The following is a 19986-nucleotide window of genomic DNA, read 5'->3' as shown; positions in this document are numbered from 1 at the left end:
GGTGTACAGTATTGAGCAAATGTATCCATCTGCACTCTGCCTTCAGTAGTGCATTCTCAATATTGCCACCTCTTATGCCTAGTGATATTTTCTGTAATACTGCAAATTTCATATGGTTATATTGACTTCTTTGTTTAGTTAAGAAGTGTTTAGCAACACTAGTAATCTTTTTGCCGTTCTGAAGGCCATTTTCAGCATTTTTGATGTTGTTCTTATGTTCCAATATCCTTACTCGTGCCTCTCTAGTAGTCATTCCTACATAGGCTTTGTCACATTCGCAAAAGATAATATAGATTACCCCAGAGGTCCTACATGTAAAATGTTGGTAAAGTTTATGGACTGTGCCATATTTGTCTTTGATCTCTTTTATCTTTTTAACAAAAGGACATGCTGTACATGTACAGCAAGGGTACAGCAAGTGTATGTGTGAATGTTTGTCTGAGTCCTGCTGGACTTTATCCTTTGTCTCTTAATAAAGATTTTGTCAGTATGAATGGTTTTCTGAGACAATTTTAACTTCATTCTAAGTTCCAAATTGGATATATGGGGTTCTAGTTACTCCCTGACATAGAGCATTGCTCTTTTCCATGAATTATTATCTTGTGCTGATAATCTAAACCAGTGGGTTGTTTAAAATATATGCTTAGAGCCCGACAGGCCTATCCCCTTTCTTGCAAGATTTCTTCTTGTCTTTGCAATTAATGGTACATCCAAATCCATGTCCTTAGTCTGCTTGTCTTCAGCAAACTGTTTGCAAGCTTTCTTGTGCATAATCTTTAGAAGAGGCTTCCTTCTGGGATGACAGCCATGCAGACCAATTTGATGCAGAGTGCGGCGTATGGTCTGAGCACTGACAGGCTGACCCCCCCCCCACCCCTTCAACCTCTGCAGCAATGCTGGCAGCACTCATATGTCTATTTCCCAAAGACAACCTCTGGATATGACGCTAAGCACATGCACTCAACTTCTTTGGTCGACCATGGTGAGGCCTGTTCTGAGTGGAACCTGTCCTGTGAAACCGCTGTATGGTCTTGCCCAGGGTCTTGGCAATCTTCTTATAGCCTAGGCCATCTTTATGTAGAGCAACAATTCTTTTTTTCAGATCCTCAGAGAGTTATTTGCCATGAGGTGATATGTTGAACTTCCAGTGACCAGTATGAGAGAGTATGAGAGCGATAACACCAAATTTAACACACCTTCTCCCCATTCACACCTGAGACCTTGTAACACTAACGAGTCACATGACACCGGGGAGGGAAAATGGCTTATTGGGCCCAATTTGGACATTTCCACTTAGGGGTGTACTCACTTTTGTTGCCAACGGTTTAGACATTAATGGCTGTGTGTGTTGAGTTATTTTGAGGGAACAGCAAATTTACAGTGTTATGCAGGCTGTACACTCACTACTTTACATTTGGAATAGAATCTCAATAAAGAGATCCTGATAGGGGGCGCACTATATCAATAGCAACCGAGACAATTGTGGACCATATGTTAAAAAATAAGAGATAATAAATAATAAATGGTGATAATAACAAATGATAAAAAATGGTATAAACTGTAATCACATATACATACACATATATATGTAGATGATAAAGATGGTAGAGAGACTAAATAGTTAATTTAAATGTATGTGTATATATATCTGAACACCATCAAAAAAATAATAATGAAATAATTATTGCAAAAATAAAATACTAATCAATATATATATATATATATATATATATATATATATATATATATATATATATATATATAAAATATACAGTGTATAGAACCAAAAAGTCTCTCTTGAGGCAGAAGGTCCCAGTGATGAATCCAAATCAGGAAAGTAACGAAGAATCCATCAAGCAAAGAAAATCAGTAAAGCTGCTCTCTCCTCACATCAAGATGGAATGACGTCTAGAAGGAAAAATGGAAGAAAAAGAGAGGCGCTTGTGTGTACCAGTCAGGTGAAACAAAGATAATATATATCCAAAACAGGGTACTCACATTTTTCAATAGCACTCATACAGTGCTATTGGGCACATACTGGGTAATCACAGCAACCCAGCTTGCTGAATCTCCAACGTGTGAACAGGAACACTTGTGCTTTAAATCCTTGGAGCTGGATCACAGGAACAACCCCAATAACAGGAGGCAAAAAGGCACAAAGGGATTTCCACACCAAGAAAATCCAGTCCCCAATAGGGTAGTAGGTAAATAGTGGTAGGTGTATAAAAGGATCAGTAGAGGTTCCAGTCAGGTTAAAAAATGGAATTTATTTAAAACAATAAAAAAACAGGAACCAACAGGTAGGGCATAAAGTATCCCTCCTTGTAAACATACAATGCATTTCTCAGCACCAACGCTGTTTCATCAGGCATATTGTACATACTGATCATAACACTTATATATATACACCAAACCAACCTTACAAATGTAATCAATTAAACAATTGGTAATAACGAACACCTGAGAGTCTCCCTCTGAAGGGCTGGCTCCCAGCATTTTAACCCTTCGTTTGCGGTATATGTTTCACATTTGATGATATTCAATATATAATCTACATTTATAATAATCTATCACAAACCCTAAATTATATTACATATATAATTCATAGATCTCTTGATCTTGTTAAAAAATTCCTAATATACTAATATGTTGAACCGTAATCTAATGTTTAGATAAACGATCGATATAATAATAACAACACAAAAATGATATAAGTATATATATATCCCTGTATTTATACCTGCTTCATCCTTTGAAGATTCATAAGTTTGCAAAATAGAATTGCATATAAGCTTTGTTTAGTCCGTGATACGAATGAATATGGTGGTGATGATGGCGGAAGTGACGTCATGTTGTCTACTACCTATCATATACTAGAAAATACGGAACTACAGCCAATCAGATGATCCTAATGTGAACGTGTATGAATAAATATGGTCGTAGTAATGGCGGAAGTGACATCATATTGTGTACTACCTATCAGTTACTTATAACAACAAAATAGTGACCAATCATATAGACATGAAGTGAACATGTGTAAAGATGACTTACTATAATAACAAAGGGGCGTGTAACAGAGTGTCAATGACACTTACTAGAACAACGATAAAGGGGCGTGTAACAAGATATCAGTGATTCCCAAACTACTATTCATAATAACAAAAGAACGTGACCTAATGATAATGAGAGAAATATAAAAGACTTATAATGGTAGTGTTGAATAATTGTTCTAAAGTGCTCAGGGGAACTTAAGAGCAATAACCAAAAAATAAAAACATTTAATAAAATCCATGAGCACAATGGGCGAACCTAAGTCGCCTAATAATAAAAAAAAATATATATATAGGGGAAAATAATAAATATACGAATATGTCTATCTATCCTCAGATACAGACCCTATATATATGTGAAAGCTATATCATTGAGATCGAAACACCTAAAGTAAAATACATGAAATGTATATACACATATAATAAGAAGTGTAACTAATATCAATAAATTATGGGAATCTAATTGATGAGCATACATAGAAGTAGCAAAACCCATAATGATGTGAAAAAGTAGAGGTGTATAAAGGTGAGAGTATGATAAAATACAAATAGGATATATGAAGTAAGAGATTGTCAAATAGGAGGAAAGATCAATATGTGTGACACTAATTGGTGGGAAATATAAACAAAGACAAATAAACCAAAAATAAAAGAAACTGTTTCTTGTGATATATATATGTAGTATAGTGATATAAAACAATATATGAAACTGTTTCTTGTGATATATATACTATAGTATTATAGTGTAAGTGATGAATCCGAATAATAAATAAAAATACGGTTAACTAAAAGTAAAACAATGCATAGTGAACCCTATTATGACTGATAGTAAATAAGTAGTTATGGACTATAACTGTTGAGATGAAATGTAATAAATGTACATAAGATCTATAAACATATAATTACTAATATATAAATAAATGAAAAAAAATGTAATTAAGATAATATATTTAATAACAAGGATCTTATATAAGATCCAATTGAAAACAAGCAAAAAACAAATGTGAAACATATAAACCGAAACTCCAGTGTACATCATACCATTAGTTAAAAGCAGCCGAGTCAATAACTTCATTGAGACCTTTGGGTAATAAGGATTGGAACTTATAGATCCAAAAGGTTTCCCTTTGTCTTAATTTGATATATCTATTGTATTGGTGAGATGGTGGAATATATTCTATGGGGGTAATGGAATAGCTGCAAGGTTCTCCGAAGTGACTCTGTACATGATGTCGAGGTACACTGTGATTGAGTAACCTCTTCTTCACATTTCGCAAATGTTCGCTCCATCTAGTGCGAACTTTACGAGTCGTGCGGCCCAAATATTGAAGGCCACACTTGCAGGTCAATGCATAAACTACAAAGGATGTATTACAAGTAATTAAACTTTTTATCTTGAATACCTCTCCCGTAGTGTTAGCAGTGATAGCTGTTGTTTTGGGTACAATGTATTTGCACATTGAGCATCTAGGGTGACCACATCTATGTATCCCTGTGGAAGTGTGTTTAAAAGTCTGCCTCTTAACTTTTCTAGACATGACTACTTTGCTTGGTGCAAGTCTCTGTTTCAGGGTGGGGGCCCTCCTAAAGGTTATCATTGGCTGATTTTCTAATATTTGTTGAAGAACAGGGTCTTTCTGTAGAATGTGCCAATGTTTAGTGAGTGACTTTCTTATCGCTCTATGATTGGAATTATACTGGGTTATAAACCTAGGTTGTAGGATCTATTCAGTATTTTGTGTGGTCATGATATGTTTCTTTTTATTGTTTTGAAGTAATGCAATTCTGTTAAGGTCTCTAGCTCTTTCCTGACTATTCCTAATCAGGGCAGGAGGGTAACCTTTTGCCAAGAATCTATCTACTAGAATAGATGATTGTTCGTCATAAATTTGCAAGGTGCTACCATTTCTTCTAATTCTATTGAATTGGCTGAAAGGAATGTTGGTCTTCCAACTTCTCAAGTGGTTGTTTCCAAAATGTAAAAAGTTGTTGCTATCAACCTTCTTGAAAAAAGTGGAAGTACACACATTACCTCCAGAATCCCACTGCAATAGAACATCCAAAAATTCAATAATTTGAGACTGAATGTTATAAGTGAAAGTGAGGCCCATGTCATTGTTATTTAGATGTTTGACAAATAACTCTGCTTCCTGTGCAGTACCATCCCAGATGAAAAGCAGGTCATCAATATAACGGCCATAGAACACCAGGTTCTGCGCCCAGTTTGAACCATAGATGTAAAGATTTTCAAAGGCTCCCAAATAGAGGTTAGCAAAACTGGGCGCGAACCTGGTGCCCATGGCCGTACCCCTAACCTGCAAATGTTTTTATATTAGTTACACTTCTTATTATATGTGTATATACATTTCATGTATTTTACTTTAGGTGTTTTGATCTCAATTATATAGCTGTCACATATACAGTATATAGAGTCTGTATCTGAGGATAGATAGACATATTCGTATATTTATTATTTTCCCCCTATATATATTTTTTTTTATTATTATTAGGCGACTTAGGTTCGCCTATTGTGCTCATGGATTTTATTAAATGTTTTTATTTCTCTTGTTAAGTGTATCCAGTCCACGGATCATCCATTACTTATGGGATATTAACTCCTCCCCAACAGGAAGTGCAAGAGGATTCACCCAGCAGAGCTGCTATATAGCTCCTCCCCTAACTGCCATTACCAGTCATTCTCTTGCACCCAACGAATAGATAGGATGTGTGAGAGGACTGTGGTGATTACACTTAGTTTCATACCTTCAATCAAAAGTTTGTTATTTTATAATAGCACCGGAGTGTGTTATTCCTTCTCTGGTAGAATTTGAAGAAGAATCTACCTGAGTTTTTCTATGATTTTAGCCGGAGTAGTTAAGATCATATTGCTGTTTCTCGGCCATCTGAGGAGAGGTAAACTTCAGATCAGGGGACAGCGGGCAGATTAATCTGCAAAGAGGTATGTAGCAGCTTATTATTTTCTGACAATGGAATTGATGAGAAAATTCTGCCATACCGATATAATGTAAACTCAGCCTTAAATGCAGTAGCAGCAACTGGTATCAGGCTGTCATGTATGTATATTTTACACTTCAGTATTCTGGGGAATGGCACTTCACTGGAATTATACTGTATGCATAAAACTTTAGCCTAATTTGCAGGGACTAGCAACAGGCTTTTTAATAACACTCAATTTATTAATGTTAAACGTTTTTTGCTGGCATGTAAAATCGTTTAATTTTCTGAGGTACTGGGTGAAAAAATGTTTTGGGCACTATTTTTTTCCACTTGGCAGTCGTTTTATTTAATTTATGACCGTTTACTGATCTCTCTCACTGTTATGTGTGAGGGGGAGGGGCCTTTTTTGGTGCTTTTGCTACGCATCAAAAAATTCAGTCAGAAGTTTATTGTCTTCCCTGCATGATCCGGTTCATCTCTACAGAACTCAGGGGTCTTCAAAACTTGTTTTGAGGGAGGTAATCACTCACAGCAGAGCTGTGAGATTGTAGTTGACTGTGATAAAAAAACGTTTATTTCTGTATTTTTTTTTTTTTTTCTGCTATCAGGGTTAGTTATCCTTTGCTAATGGGAGCAATCCTTTGCTAAAATTGTGTTTTTTACAAAGATTTGATGCTATAACTTTTCAGTTTATTAATTTTCAACTGTCATAACTTTTTCTGTGCTTCTTATAGGCACAGTACGTTTTCATATTATAGTAAATTACTTGAAAAGTATTTCCAAGTTGCTAGTTTATTTGCTAGTGTGTTAAACATGTCTGATTCAGAGGAAGATATCTGTGCTATATGTGCTAAAGCCAAAGTGGAGCCCAATAGAAATTTATGTACTAACTGTATTGATGCTACTTTAAATAAAAGTCAATCTGTACAAATTGAACATATTTCACCAAACAACGAGGGGAGAGTTATGCCGACTAACTCGCCTCACGTGTCAGTACCTGCATCTCCCGCTCGGGAGGTGCGTGATATTGTAGCGCCGAGTACATCTGGGCGGCCATTACAAATCACATTACAGGATATGGCTACTGTTATGACTGAAGTTTTGGCTAAATTACCAGAACTAAGAGGTAAGCGTGATCACTCTGGGGTGAGAACAGAGTGCGCTGATAATATTAGGGCCATGTCAGACACTGCGTCACAATTTGCAGAACATGAGGACGGAGAGCTTCATTCTGCGGGTGACGGTTCTGATCCAAACAAACTGGATTCAGATATTTCAAATTTTAAATTTAAGCTGGAAAACCTCCGTGTATTACTAGGGGAGGTGTTAGCGGCTCTGAATGATTGTAACACAGTTGCAATACCAGAGAAAATGTGTAGGTTGGATAAATATTTTGCGGTACCGTCGAGTACTGACGTTTTTCCTATACTTAAGAGACTTACTGAAATTGTTACTAAGGAGTGGGATAGACCCGGTGTGCCGTTCTCACCCCCTCCGATATTTAGAAAGATGTTTCCAATAGACGCCACCACACGGGACTTATGGCAAACGGTCCCTAAGGTGGAGGGAGCAGTTTCTACTTTAGCTAAGCGTACCACTATCCCGGTGGAGGATAGCTGTGCCTTTTCAGATCCAATGGATAAAAAGTTAGAGGGTTACCTTAAGAAAATGTTTGTTCAACAAGGTTTTATATTGCAACCTCTTGCATGCATTGCGCCTGTCACGGCTGCAGCAGCATTTTGGTTTGAGTCTCTGGAAGAGACACTTGAATCAGCTCCATTAGATGAGATTACACACAAGCTTAAAGCCCTTAAGTTAGCTAACTCATTTATTTCAGATGCCGTAGTACATTTAACTAAACTTACGGCTAAGAATTCCGGATTCGCCATTCAGGCACGCAGAGCACTGTGGCTAAAATCCTGGTCAGCTGACGTTACTTCTAAATCTAAATTGCTTAATATACCTTTCAAAGGGCAGACCTTATTCGGGCCCGGGTTGAAAGAAATTATCGCTGACATTACAGGAGGTAAAGGCCATGCCCTGCCTCAAGACAGAGCCAAACCTAAGGCTAGACAGTCTAATTTTCGTTCCTTTCGTAATTTCAAAGCAGGAGCAGCATCAACTTCCTCTGCACCAAAACAGGAAGGAGCTGTTGCTCGCTACAGACAAGGCTGGAGACCTAACCAGTCCTGGAACAAGGGCAAGCAGGCCAGGAAACCTGCTGCTGCCCCTAAGACAGCATGAATCGAGGGCCCCCGATCCGGGAACGGATCTAGTGGGGGGCAGACTTTCTCTCTTCGCCCAGGCTTGGGCAAGAGATGTCCAGGATCCCTGGGCGTTAGAGATCATATCTCAGGGATACCTTCTAGACTTCAAATTCTCTCCCCCAAGAGGGAGATTTCATCTGTCAAGGTTGTCAACAAACCAAATAAAGAAAGAGGCGTTTCTACGCTGCGTACAAGATCTTTTATTAATGGGAGTGATCCATCCGGTTCCGCGGTCGGAACAAGGACAAGGGTTTTACTCAAATCTGTTTGTGGTTCCCAAAAAGAGGGAACTTTCAGGCCAATCTTGGATTTAAAGATCCTAAACAAATTCCTAAGAGTTCCATCGTTCAAAATGGAAACTATTCGGACAATTTTACCCATGATCCAAAAGGGTCAGTACATGACCACAGTGGATTTAAAGGATGCTTACCTTCACATACCGATTCACAAAGATCATTACCGGTATCTAAGGTTTGCCTTTCTAGACAGGCATTACCAGTTTGTAGCTCTTCCATTCGGATTGGCTACGGCTCCGAGAATCTTCACAAAGGTTCTGGGTGCTCTTCTGGCGGTACTAAGACCGCGAGGAATTTCGGTAGCTCCGTACCTAGACGACATTCTGATACAAGCTTCAAGCTTTCAAACTGCCAAGTCTCATACAGAGTTAGTACTGGCATTTCTAAGGTCGCATGGATGGAAGGTGAACGAAAAGAAGAGTTCTCTCTTTCCACTCACAAGAGTTCCCTTCTTGGGGACTCTTATAGATTCTGTAGAAATGAAGATTTACCTGACAGAAGACAGGTTAACAAAGCTTCAAAATGCATGCCGTGTCCTTCATTCCATTCAACACCCGTCAGTAGCTCAATGCATGGAGGTGATCGGCTTAATGGTAGCAGCAATGGACATAGTACCCTTTGCACGTCTACATCTCAGACCGCTGCAATTGTGCATGCTAAGTCAGTGGAATGGGGATTACTCAGACTTGTCCCCTACTCTGAATCTGGATCAAGAGACCAGAAATTCTCTTCTATGGTGGCTTTCTCGGCCACATCTGTCCAGGGGGATGCCATTCAGCAGGCCGGACTGGACAATTGTAACAACAGACGCCAGCCTACTAGGTTGGGGCGCTGTCTGGAATTCTCTGAAGGCTCAGGGACAATGGAATCAGGAGGAGAGTCTCCTACCAATAAACATTCTGGAATTGAGAGCAGTTCTCAATGCCCTTCTGGCTTGGCCCCAGTTAACAACTCGGGGGTTCATCAGGTTTCAGTCGGACAACATCACGACTGTAGCTTACATCAACCATCAGGGAGGGACAAGAAGCTCCCTAGCAATGATGGAAGTATCAAAGATAATTCGCTGGGCAGAGTCTCACTCTTGCCACCTGTCAGCAATCCACATCCCGGGAGTGGAGAACTGGGAGGCGGATTTCTTAAGTCGTCAGACTTTTCATCCGGGGGAGTGGGAACTTCATCCGGAGGTCTTTGCCCAAATACTTCGACGTTGGGGCAAACCAGAGATAGATCTCATGGCGTCTCGACAGAACGCCAAGCTTCCTCGTTACGGGTCCAGATCCAGGGATCCGGGAGCGGTTCTGATAGATGCTTTGACAGCACCTTGGACCTTCGGGATGGCTTATGTGTTTCCACCCTTCCCGATGCTTCCTCGATTGATTGCCAGAATCAAACAGGAGAGAGCATCAGTGATTCTAATAGCGCCTGCATGGCCACGCAGGACTTGGTATGCAGATCTAGTGGACATGTCATCCTGTCCACCTTGGTCGCTACCTCTGAAACAGGACCTTCTGATCCAGGGTCCCTTCAAACATCAAAATCTAATTTCTCTGAAGCTGACTGCTTGGAAATTGAACGCTTGATTGTATCAAAACGTGGTTTTTCTGAGTCAGTTATTGATACCTTAATACAGGCTAGGAAGCCTGTTACCAGAAAGATTTACCATAAGATATGGCGCAAATACTTATATTGGTGCGAATCCAAGAGTTACTCATGGAGTAAGGTTAGGATTCCGAGGATATTGTCTTTTCTACAAGAAGGTTTAGAAAAGGGTTTATCCGCTAGTTCCTTAAAGGGACAGATTTCAGCTCTGTCCATTCTTTTACACAAACGTCTGTCAGAAGTTCCAGACGTTCAAGCTTTTTGTCAGGCTTTAGCTAGGATCAAGCCTGTGTTTAAAACTGTTGCTCCACCATGGAGTTTGAACTTAGTTCTTAATGTTTTACAGGGGGTTCCGTTTGAACCCCTTCATTCCATTGATATCAAGTTGTTATCTTGGAAAGTTCTGTTTTTAATGGCGATTTCCTCGGCTCGAAGAGTCTCTGAGTTATCTGCCTTACATTGTGATTCTCCTTATCTGATTTTTCATTCAGACAAGGTAGTTCTGCGTACTAAACCTGGGTTCCTACCTAAGGTGGTCACTAACAGGAATATCAATCAAGAGATTGTGGTTACATCTTTGTGTCCTAATCCTTCTTCGAAAAAGGAACGTCTGCTACACAATCTAGATGTAGTCCGTGCCCTGAAATTTTATCTACAGGCAACTAAGGATTTTCGACAAACGTCTTCCCTGTTTGTCGTTTATTCTGGTCAGAGGAGAGGTCAAAAAGCTTCGGCTACCTCTCTCTCCTTTTGGCTTCGTAGCATAATACGGTTAGCCTATGAGACTGCTGGACAGCAGCCTCCTGAAAGAATTACAGCACATTCTACTAGAGCTGTGGCTTCCACTTGGGCCTTTAAGAATGAGGCTTCTGTTGAACAGATTTGCAAGGCTGCAACTTGGTCTTCTCTTCATACTTTTTCCAAATTTTACAAATTTGACACTTTTGCTTCTTCGGAGGCTGTTTTTGGGAGAAAGGTTCTTCAGGCAGTGGTTCCTTCCGTATAAAGAGCCTGCCTGTCCCTCCCGTCATCCGTGTACTTTAGCTTTGGTATTGGTATCCCATAAGTAATGGATGATCCGTGGACTGGATACACTTAACAAGAGAAAACATAATTTATGCTTACCTGATAAATTTATTTCTCTTGTAGTGTATCCAGTCCACGGCCCGCCCTGTCACTTTAAGGCAGGTAATTTTTCCATTAAACTACAGTCACCACTGTACCCTATGGTTTTCCTTTCTCTGCATGTTTTCGGTCGAATGACTGGTAATGGCAGTTAGGGGAGGAGCTATATAGCAGCTCTGCTGGGTGAATCCTCTTGCACTTCCTGTTGGGGAGGAGTTAATATCCCATAAGTAATGGATGATCCGTGGACTGGATACACTACAAGAGAAATAAATTTATCAGGTAAGCATAAATTATGTTTTTTTGGTTATTGCTCTTAAGTTCCCCTGAGCATTTTATCACAATTATTCATCACTACCATTATAAGTCTTTTATATTTCTCTCATTATCATTAGGTCACATTCTTTTGTTATTATGAATAGTAGTTTGGGAATCACTGATATCTTGTTACACGCCCCTTTATCGTTGTTCTAGTAAGTGTCATTAACACTCTGTTACATGCCCCTTTGTTATTATAGTAAGTCATCTTTACACATGCTCACTTCATGTCTATATGATTGGTCGCTGCTTCGTTGTTATAAGTAACTGATAGTTTGTACACAATATAATGTCACTTCCGCCATTACTACAACCACATTAATTCATATGCGTCCACATTAGGATCATCTGATTGGCTGTAGTTCCGTATTTTCTAGTATATGATAGGTAGTAGACAATATGACGTCACTTCCGCCATCATCACCACCATATTCATTCGTATCACGGACTAAACGAAGCTTATATGCAATTCTATTTTGCAAACTTATGAATCTTCAAAGGATGAAGCAGGTATAAATACAGGGATATATATATATATATATACTTGTATATTTTTTGTGTTATTATTATATCGATCGTTTAAACAGATTACAGTTCAACATATTAGTATATTAGGAATTTTTTAACAAGATCAAGAGATCTATGAATTATATATGTAATATAATTTAGGGTTTGTGATAGATTATTATAAATGTAGATTATATATTGAATATCATCAAATGTGAAACATATACCGCAAACGAAGGGTTAAAATGCTGGGAGCCAGCCCTTCAGAGGGAGACTCTCAGGTGTTCGTTACTACATTTGTATGGTTGGTTTGGTGTATATATATATATATATATATATATAAGTGTTATGATCAGTATGTACTATATGCCGGATGAAACAGCGTTGGTGCTGAGAAACGTGTTGCATGTTTACAAGGAGGGATACTTTATGCCCTACCTGTTGGTTCCTGTTTTTTTATTGTTTTAAATAAATTCCATTTTTTAACCTGACTGGAACCTCTACTGATCCTTTTATACACCTACCACTATTTACCTACTACCCTATTGGGAACTGGATTTTCTTGGTGTGGAAATCCCTTTGTGCCTTTTTGCCTCCTGTTATTGGGGTTGTTTCTGTGATCCATCTCCAAGGATTTAAAGCACAAGTGTTCCTGTACACACGTTGGAGATTCAGCAAGCTGGGTTGCTGTGATTACCCAGTATGTGCCCAATAGCACTGTATGAGTGCTATTGGAAAATGTGAGTACCCTGTTTTGGATATACATTATCTTTGTTTCACCTGACTGGTACACACAAGCGCTTCTCTTTTTCTTCCATTTTTCCCACTACTTTACATTGTAGCAAAGTGTCATTTCTTCAGTGTCACATGAAAATGTATAATAAAATACAAGGTAGCCCTCAGTTTACGCCGGGGTTAGGTTCCAGAAGGAATGGTTGTAAATCGAAACCGTTGTAAATTGAAACCCAGTGTATAATGTAAGTCAATGTGAAGTGAGGGAGATAGGTTCCAGGCCCCTCTCAAAATTGTCATAAGTAACACCTAATACATTATTTTTAAAGCTTTGAAATGAAGACTTTAAATGCTAAACAGCATTATAAACCTAATAAAATAATCACACAACACAGACTCACTTGCATTTTTCTGCAAACAGTTCTTTCTATGCATTCCAATCTGGGCTGATTTATAGACAGGAAGATCTTGTTCCTTTGAAATCTGCTCGATAGCTCAGGTCTGGTTAAACTGATTAATTTCAGCTTGCTTGGCTTTGCTGCAACACAAGGCGACAGCTCCACCTACTGGCTATTTTAATAAATGCACTGCTTCTCAATGCTTTGCAATAGCAGTCACATCACTGGAAAAAAAGGTTGTTATTCTGAAACGGTGTAAATTGAACCGTTGTAAAACGAGGGCCACCTGTATTTACAAAAATGTGAGGGGTGTACTCACTTTTGTGAGATACTGTATATTAGTTGTTTAAATATTGAAAATAAAAGTGTAAAGTTTTAGTTTCTATAAAGTACTTTTGTTTGTATAAAGAAAAACGTAATCCACCATGTTTGAACTAGTTTTCTATTTATCTATGTGTAGCATCGCTTTTAGGTTACTCTATGTATGTGCCTGTTTTATATCTGTCCCTAATTATCTTCAGCTGGGGAAACAGATAAGGGGCAACTTAAAGGGACACTATACCCAAACATTTTCTTTCATGATTAACGTAGAGAATACAATTTTAAACATCATTCCAATGTACTTCTATTACCTAATTTGCTTCATTCTTTAGATATACTTTAATGAAGAAATAGCAATGCACACAGTGAACCAATCACAGGAGGCATCTATGTGCAGCTACCAATCAGCAGCTACTAAGCATATCTAGATATGCTTTTCAGCAAAGAATATCAAGAGAATGAAGCACATTAGATAATAGAAGTATATTAGAAAGTTGTTTATAATTGTATGCTCTTTCTAAATCATGAAAGAAAAAATGTGGGTTTCATGTCCCTTTAAGTTCAAACATGGCAACACCCATTACTTTAAAGAAACTCAGTAGAATTTAGAAAAACAACCATTTGCAGAGTTAAATTACAGAAAATAAACAATGAAACTATATTGCAAAGTTATTTAACTACACATAATTAAATATTTTATGTTAAAACCTCATGCAGTGTATTAATAGCCCTTAAAGAAAAACCCACCATAAACAAATGCATAGCGCTTATATAACCCCTCATTTTAAACCTAAGTGACTAATGTGTGAAGAAGGGTTGCCAACTTTAAAAAAATAATAATAATAAGGTAGACTAAGGAATTGACAAATTTCATGTAGTAAATCAACAAATTGTACAGTAGTTACTGTAAAAAAACAAAAACCACTTTATTTTACAATTTGATACAGTAATCTGTCAGATAGTGCAGGTGCATTCTTTCCCTCAGATAATATTTTTCTATGATAGCACTAAAATGAATATGGGATAATGCTCAAGCGCAAGAAATTCAGCTCAAGTATTGGAGTTTTTTGTTATGTTCTTTGATATTCTCTTTCCATGTCTGAATGCACAGTAGCAAAAAATAATACTGTATATCTGGTTTTCAAAAGCTTTAACCCCTTAATGACAACTGACGTACCAGGTATGTCATGCATTAACAAGCAGTTAATGACAATGGACGTACCTGGTACGTCAGTTGTCTAACAGAGTGCTGGAAGTGATCACAATCACTTCCAGCAGCTCTGAGGGTATTGCAGTGATGCCTCGATATGGAGGCATCCTGCAATACCCCTTTACAAGACTCTGATGCAGAGAGAGCCACTCTGTGGCCCTCTCTGCACCGGTAGTGATGGTGCCTTTGTCCGGTGGGAGGAGGGAGCGTGTGTGCGCGTGTGCACGATGCGCGCTCGCTGGCACACGATCCAATGAAAAAGGAAGGGGAAAAAAAGTATTTTTTTTTTTTTTTTTTACATTTAAAAGGATCTGGGAGGAGGAGGGGGTGGGGGTATTGTGGGGGGGGGCTGCTACACTACAGAAATAATTAAACATACAAATAAAAGTTATAAATAACATTAAAATAGTTTGGTTTGTGGGGCGGTAATTAGGTAGGGGAGAGGGTTAGAGAGCTGGAGGGGGGGATCAGGGAGGTTGGTGCTAAGGCAGGGGTCCATCACAACTAAAATATTTTATAATTTTTATTTAAAAAAAAAAAAAAACTCTTTTATTTAGTACTGGCAGACTTTCTGCCAGTACTTAAGATGGCGGTAACAATTGTGGGGTGGGGGAGGGAAGAGAGCTGTTTGGGAGGGATCAGGGGGTGGGATGTGTCAGGTGGGAGGCTGATCTCTAAAATTAACCCTGCAAGCTCCCTACAAGCTACCTAATTTAACCCCTTCACTGCTGGGCATAATTCACGTGTGGTGCGCAGCAGCATTTAGCGGCCTTCTAATTACCAAAAAGCAACGCCAAAGCCATATAAATCTGCTATTTCTGAACAAAGGGGATCCCAGAGAAGCTTTTACAACAATTTCTGCCATAATAGCACAAGCTGTTTGTAAATAATTTCAGTGAGAAACCTAAAATTGTGAAAAATGTAAAGTTTTTTTTTTTTATTTGCTCGCATTTGGCAGTGAAATGGTGGCATAAAATATACCAAAATGGGCCTAGATCAATACTTGGGGTTGTCTACTACACTACACTAAAGCTAAAATTAACCCTACAAGCTCCCTACAAGCTTCCTAATTAACCCCTTCACTCCTGGACATAATACACATGTGGTGCGCAGCGGCATTTAGCGGCCTTCTAATTACCAAAAAGCAACCACAAAGCCATATAAGTCTGTTATTTCTGAAAAAGGGGATCCCAGAGAAGCATTTACAACCATTTGTGCCATAATTGCAGAAGCTATTTGTAAATAATTTCAGTGGGAAACCTAAAGTTAGTGACAAAATTTATGAAAAAGTTAACTTTTTTTTTTTTATCGCATTTGGCGGTGAAATAGTGGCATGAAATATACCAAAATGGGCCTAGATCAATACTTTGGGATGTCTTCTAAAACAAAATATATACATGTCAAGGGATATTCAGGTATTCCTGACAGATATCAGGGTTCCAAAGTAACTAGCGCTAATTTTGAAAAAAAGTGGTTTGGAAATAGCAAAGTGCTACTTGTATTTATTGCCCCATAAATTGCTAAAAAAGCAAAGAACATGTAAACATTGGGTATTTCTAAACTCAGGACAAAATTTATAAGCTATTTAGCCTGGGTGTTTTTTGGTGATTGTAGATGTGTAACAGATTTTGGGGGTCAAAGTTAGAAAAAGTGTGTTTTTTTCCATTTTTTCCTCATATTTTATCATTTTTTTTTAGTAAATTATAAGATATGATGAAAATAATGGTATCTTTAGAAAGTCCATTTAATGACGAGAAAAACGGTATATAATATGTGTGGGTACAGTAAACGAGTAAGAGGAAAATTACAGCTAAACGCAAACACTGCAGAAATGTAAAAATAGCCATTAAGGGTAAGAAAATTGAAAAATGGTCCGGTCATTAAGGGGTTAAATAGGAAAGCGGTATTTCTGTTTGTGCATGTGCTCTCCACTACCACTTCTATTGAAAGTATTAAGCACGTTATTTATGTATCGGCTGTGATAAAAATACTTTCGTTAAAAGTTTAATTTTGGCTAAAATACATTTAAACAAACAACTTTTAATACTCGATTGTGTTTTATTGTTTGCGCAAGGCTAAGCACATAATAATGTTATCTAAGCCATAATAAGATACATTAATGCTGAGACTATATACATAAGGGGCTGATGAACCTAAACACGTGAAGAGATATCACACAAAATCTTTGTGTTTCTTTTAGAATTATACTGTAATATACGTGTGTCTCTCCTTCACATCCTGAATGATGCATAAGGGGTTAAACAGCTCTCAAGCTAAAATTTGCCTTTACAATTCTTCTTAGATAATCTCAGCACAGCTGAGAACTTTAGATCATCAGGCCCTAAGTTTTGCATTAGTGTCCCTTTAACACAATTTATCACTTCCACTGAACCAGACTCCTTTCTGCTTGTTGTCTTTATTCTTGTCTCCAAACCGAAAAGTCTCACAAACAGAGCCCTTAATTTAAGTACTAGTAGCTTTAGCTAGTATTCCTTGATGTAGCATTTGTTGGGGAAATTCTCTAATATGAATCAATAGTACACATTTTACTTAAAATACAGTTTACCTGACCCTGATTATGTAGCATGGGTAGGTGACACATTGGACAAGATTTATGGCGAGATTTATGATGCTCCCGATCGGTTGCAGGCTCGCTTATTTGAGCCTCCAACTGATATTTATGAAGCAGCAGTTTAAACTGCTGCTTCATAAACTCTCTCCGCCAAACTGGAGTTGGCGGATGAAAATCAAACCGGATTCATTTGAGCGGGTTGATTGACAAGCCTACTCTCACGCAATTAGTTGTGTGGGGGTATAGGGGTGGCATTGCACAAGGTGTGCCCTTGTGCAATGATAAATATTTACGCCCCACAATTTGCGATCAAGAGCAGACAGGTTCACGATTTTATAAAATTGATAAATCTGTTCCTTTCAGTTGTTTCAAATTTCACTTACAGGAGTGCCCAAGCTCATTTGCATCTGGCTTCTAATTGGCCAAAGCAAAGAAGACCAGGTACCCATTTGTTATGGGACGTATACCTATACTGAAATACATTGGCAAAAATCCTGCACATTTTGTTAATAAAATGCACCATTTCTCCAACATAGGTGTGTCCGGTCCACGGCGTCATCCTTACTTGTGGGATATTCTCTTCCCCAACAGGAAATGGCAAAGAGCCCAGCAAAGCTGGTCACATGATCCCTCCTAGGCTCCGCCTACCCCAGTCATTCTCTTTGCCGTTGTACAGGCAACATCTCCACGGAGATGGCTTAGAGTTTTTTAGTGTTTAACTGTAGTTTTTATTATTCAATCAAGAGTTTGTTATTTTAAAATAGTGCTGGTATGTATGCTTTTTAAAAAATAAACATAGTTAAGAACTGACTGTTAACTAATATTTAATTATTTATATTTGTTTTCTCATTCTTATATTTTTTTATTATTATTCAGTTTTAATACCTACATGTATACTAAAATATCATTTCATTTCTGTTTTTGCAAATCATATTTGTCTTTAGTCTAATCCAGCCCTGTTTGTTACCACAGGCTGTGAAGACTGGGTTGCTCGAATCCTTGTACAATCTTTATAGACATTGTCCTAAGAGAAGAGTGGCCCTTATTACATTTAGTGACAAAGTAAGTTTCGTTCTGACTGTATTCTGATAATAGATGGGTATTTGTATTCCCTTTTTTATGATGTATTTTCACAAAATAACAATAATAGTAATTTGGGCTGAAACATTATTGCATTTTAGTTTATTAGATATTGAATTAGTATTCACAAACGGAACACATTTACCAATATATTGGTAAATAAAGTAAAAACTTACAAATTAGATAAATTAGTCAAATAAAAAAATAACAATAAATCCCTTGATAAATTCTGGTTTTATAAATGATAAAAATGTTTTATACTATGATGTGGTAAGATGCCTGCTGAATTAAGTAAACTTACGTTGATGGGGGGCTCAGAGGAACAAATTGGTCTCACCAGGGTGAAACTGGCTAGCCATATTTGTTTTTGTATTTATTAACCCAGAACAATTAAAACCTTGCATACACAAAAGCCACATTACAGTTGAAGGGATATGAAATGCTTGTAATTACAATACTTTTTGTAGTCGTGTGTCGAATCTTTCCGAACACTTTAACATATCATATGCATATATATATATGTATATACAGTATATATATATATATATATATATATATATATATATATATATATATATATATATATATCTCATAAACATGAAGACTCAGCTTTCCATTATGCTATCTTTATTTTCGCAAGGATATGGTGTGCTTAATCCATCTGGAATATATATATATAGCTTTGTAATACAGACCTTGCAAGCCGTTTTAGCTGCCAGCACTTTAGCCTACTAATTGAATCTATTTGTTTACCAGATAAAAATATATGGAGATGGGACATTAGAACCGAAAGTCCTAGAAGACTCAGAGTTGCTGGATCCAGATTATCTAACAGTACAAGGGAAATGCCAGCCCATGCCATGCAAACTAGAGGAGACTCTATGTGCACTGGAGTCCAGGATTGAACGGTATTACTGATATCAAATATTGTAACAGTGTGCAAACATCTGTCTATCTATATGTCTTAATATGCATACAATCACAACTGACATCATAAACTAGACATTTAATTCAAAAGATTTTGCTGCATTCAAAATGTTTATGAGAATCTCTCCATGACAAATCACCAAACATCAAAATGTAATCATCCATAAAATATTCAAAGGGACATTGTACTGTAAAATTGTTTTTCCCTTAATGTGTTTCCAATTACTTTTTATATCCGCTAGAGAGTATTAAATGTATGAGAAATTGCTTATTTTGGTTTATGTTTGTATATGAAATAGCTGATTTTGTTCTTTGAAACCACAACCCATGTATCACATTTTACACACATTCTTCTTTATATTATCTATGTCTGTTTACCAAAGCCCAATATAGAGAGAACAAGTTAAAATTAACATTGTATTGCTTTTCTCTCTGTTTAAATAATTTTCTATAGGGTATACTTAAAGGGACAGTCAAGTCCAAAAAAAAAAACCTTTCATGTTTCAAATAGGGCATGAAATTTTAAACAACTTTCCAATTTACTTTTATCAGCAATTTTGCTTTGTTCACTTGGTATTCTTAGTTCAAAGCTAAACCTAGGAGGTTCATATTCAAATTTCTTAGAC

At 37.5% G+C, this 19986-nt stretch overlaps 1 protein-coding gene across 1 annotated transcript in view; it reads left to right on the top strand.

Moving 5' to 3' along the window:
- Positions 1–19986, top strand: part of LOC128638672 (circularly permutated Ras protein 1) — a 184251-nt gene that overhangs the window by 51410 nt on the left and 112855 nt on the right. The window contains exons 4-5 of the mRNA XM_053690786.1: positions 18326–18415; positions 19190–19341. Coding sequence (XP_053546761.1) covers positions 18326–18415; positions 19190–19341 — 242 coding nt within the window. The remainder of the gene's footprint in view (positions 1–18325; positions 18416–19189; positions 19342–19986) is intronic.

Source organism: Bombina bombina, chromosome 8 (genome assembly GCF_027579735.1).
Source record: "Bombina bombina isolate aBomBom1 chromosome 8, aBomBom1.pri, whole genome shotgun sequence".
Lineage (NCBI taxonomy): Eukaryota > Metazoa > Chordata > Amphibia > Anura > Bombinatoridae > Bombina > Bombina bombina.
The sequence above is the reverse complement of the archived record's forward strand: the minus strand, read 5'-3'. Positions and strand labels throughout refer to the sequence as shown.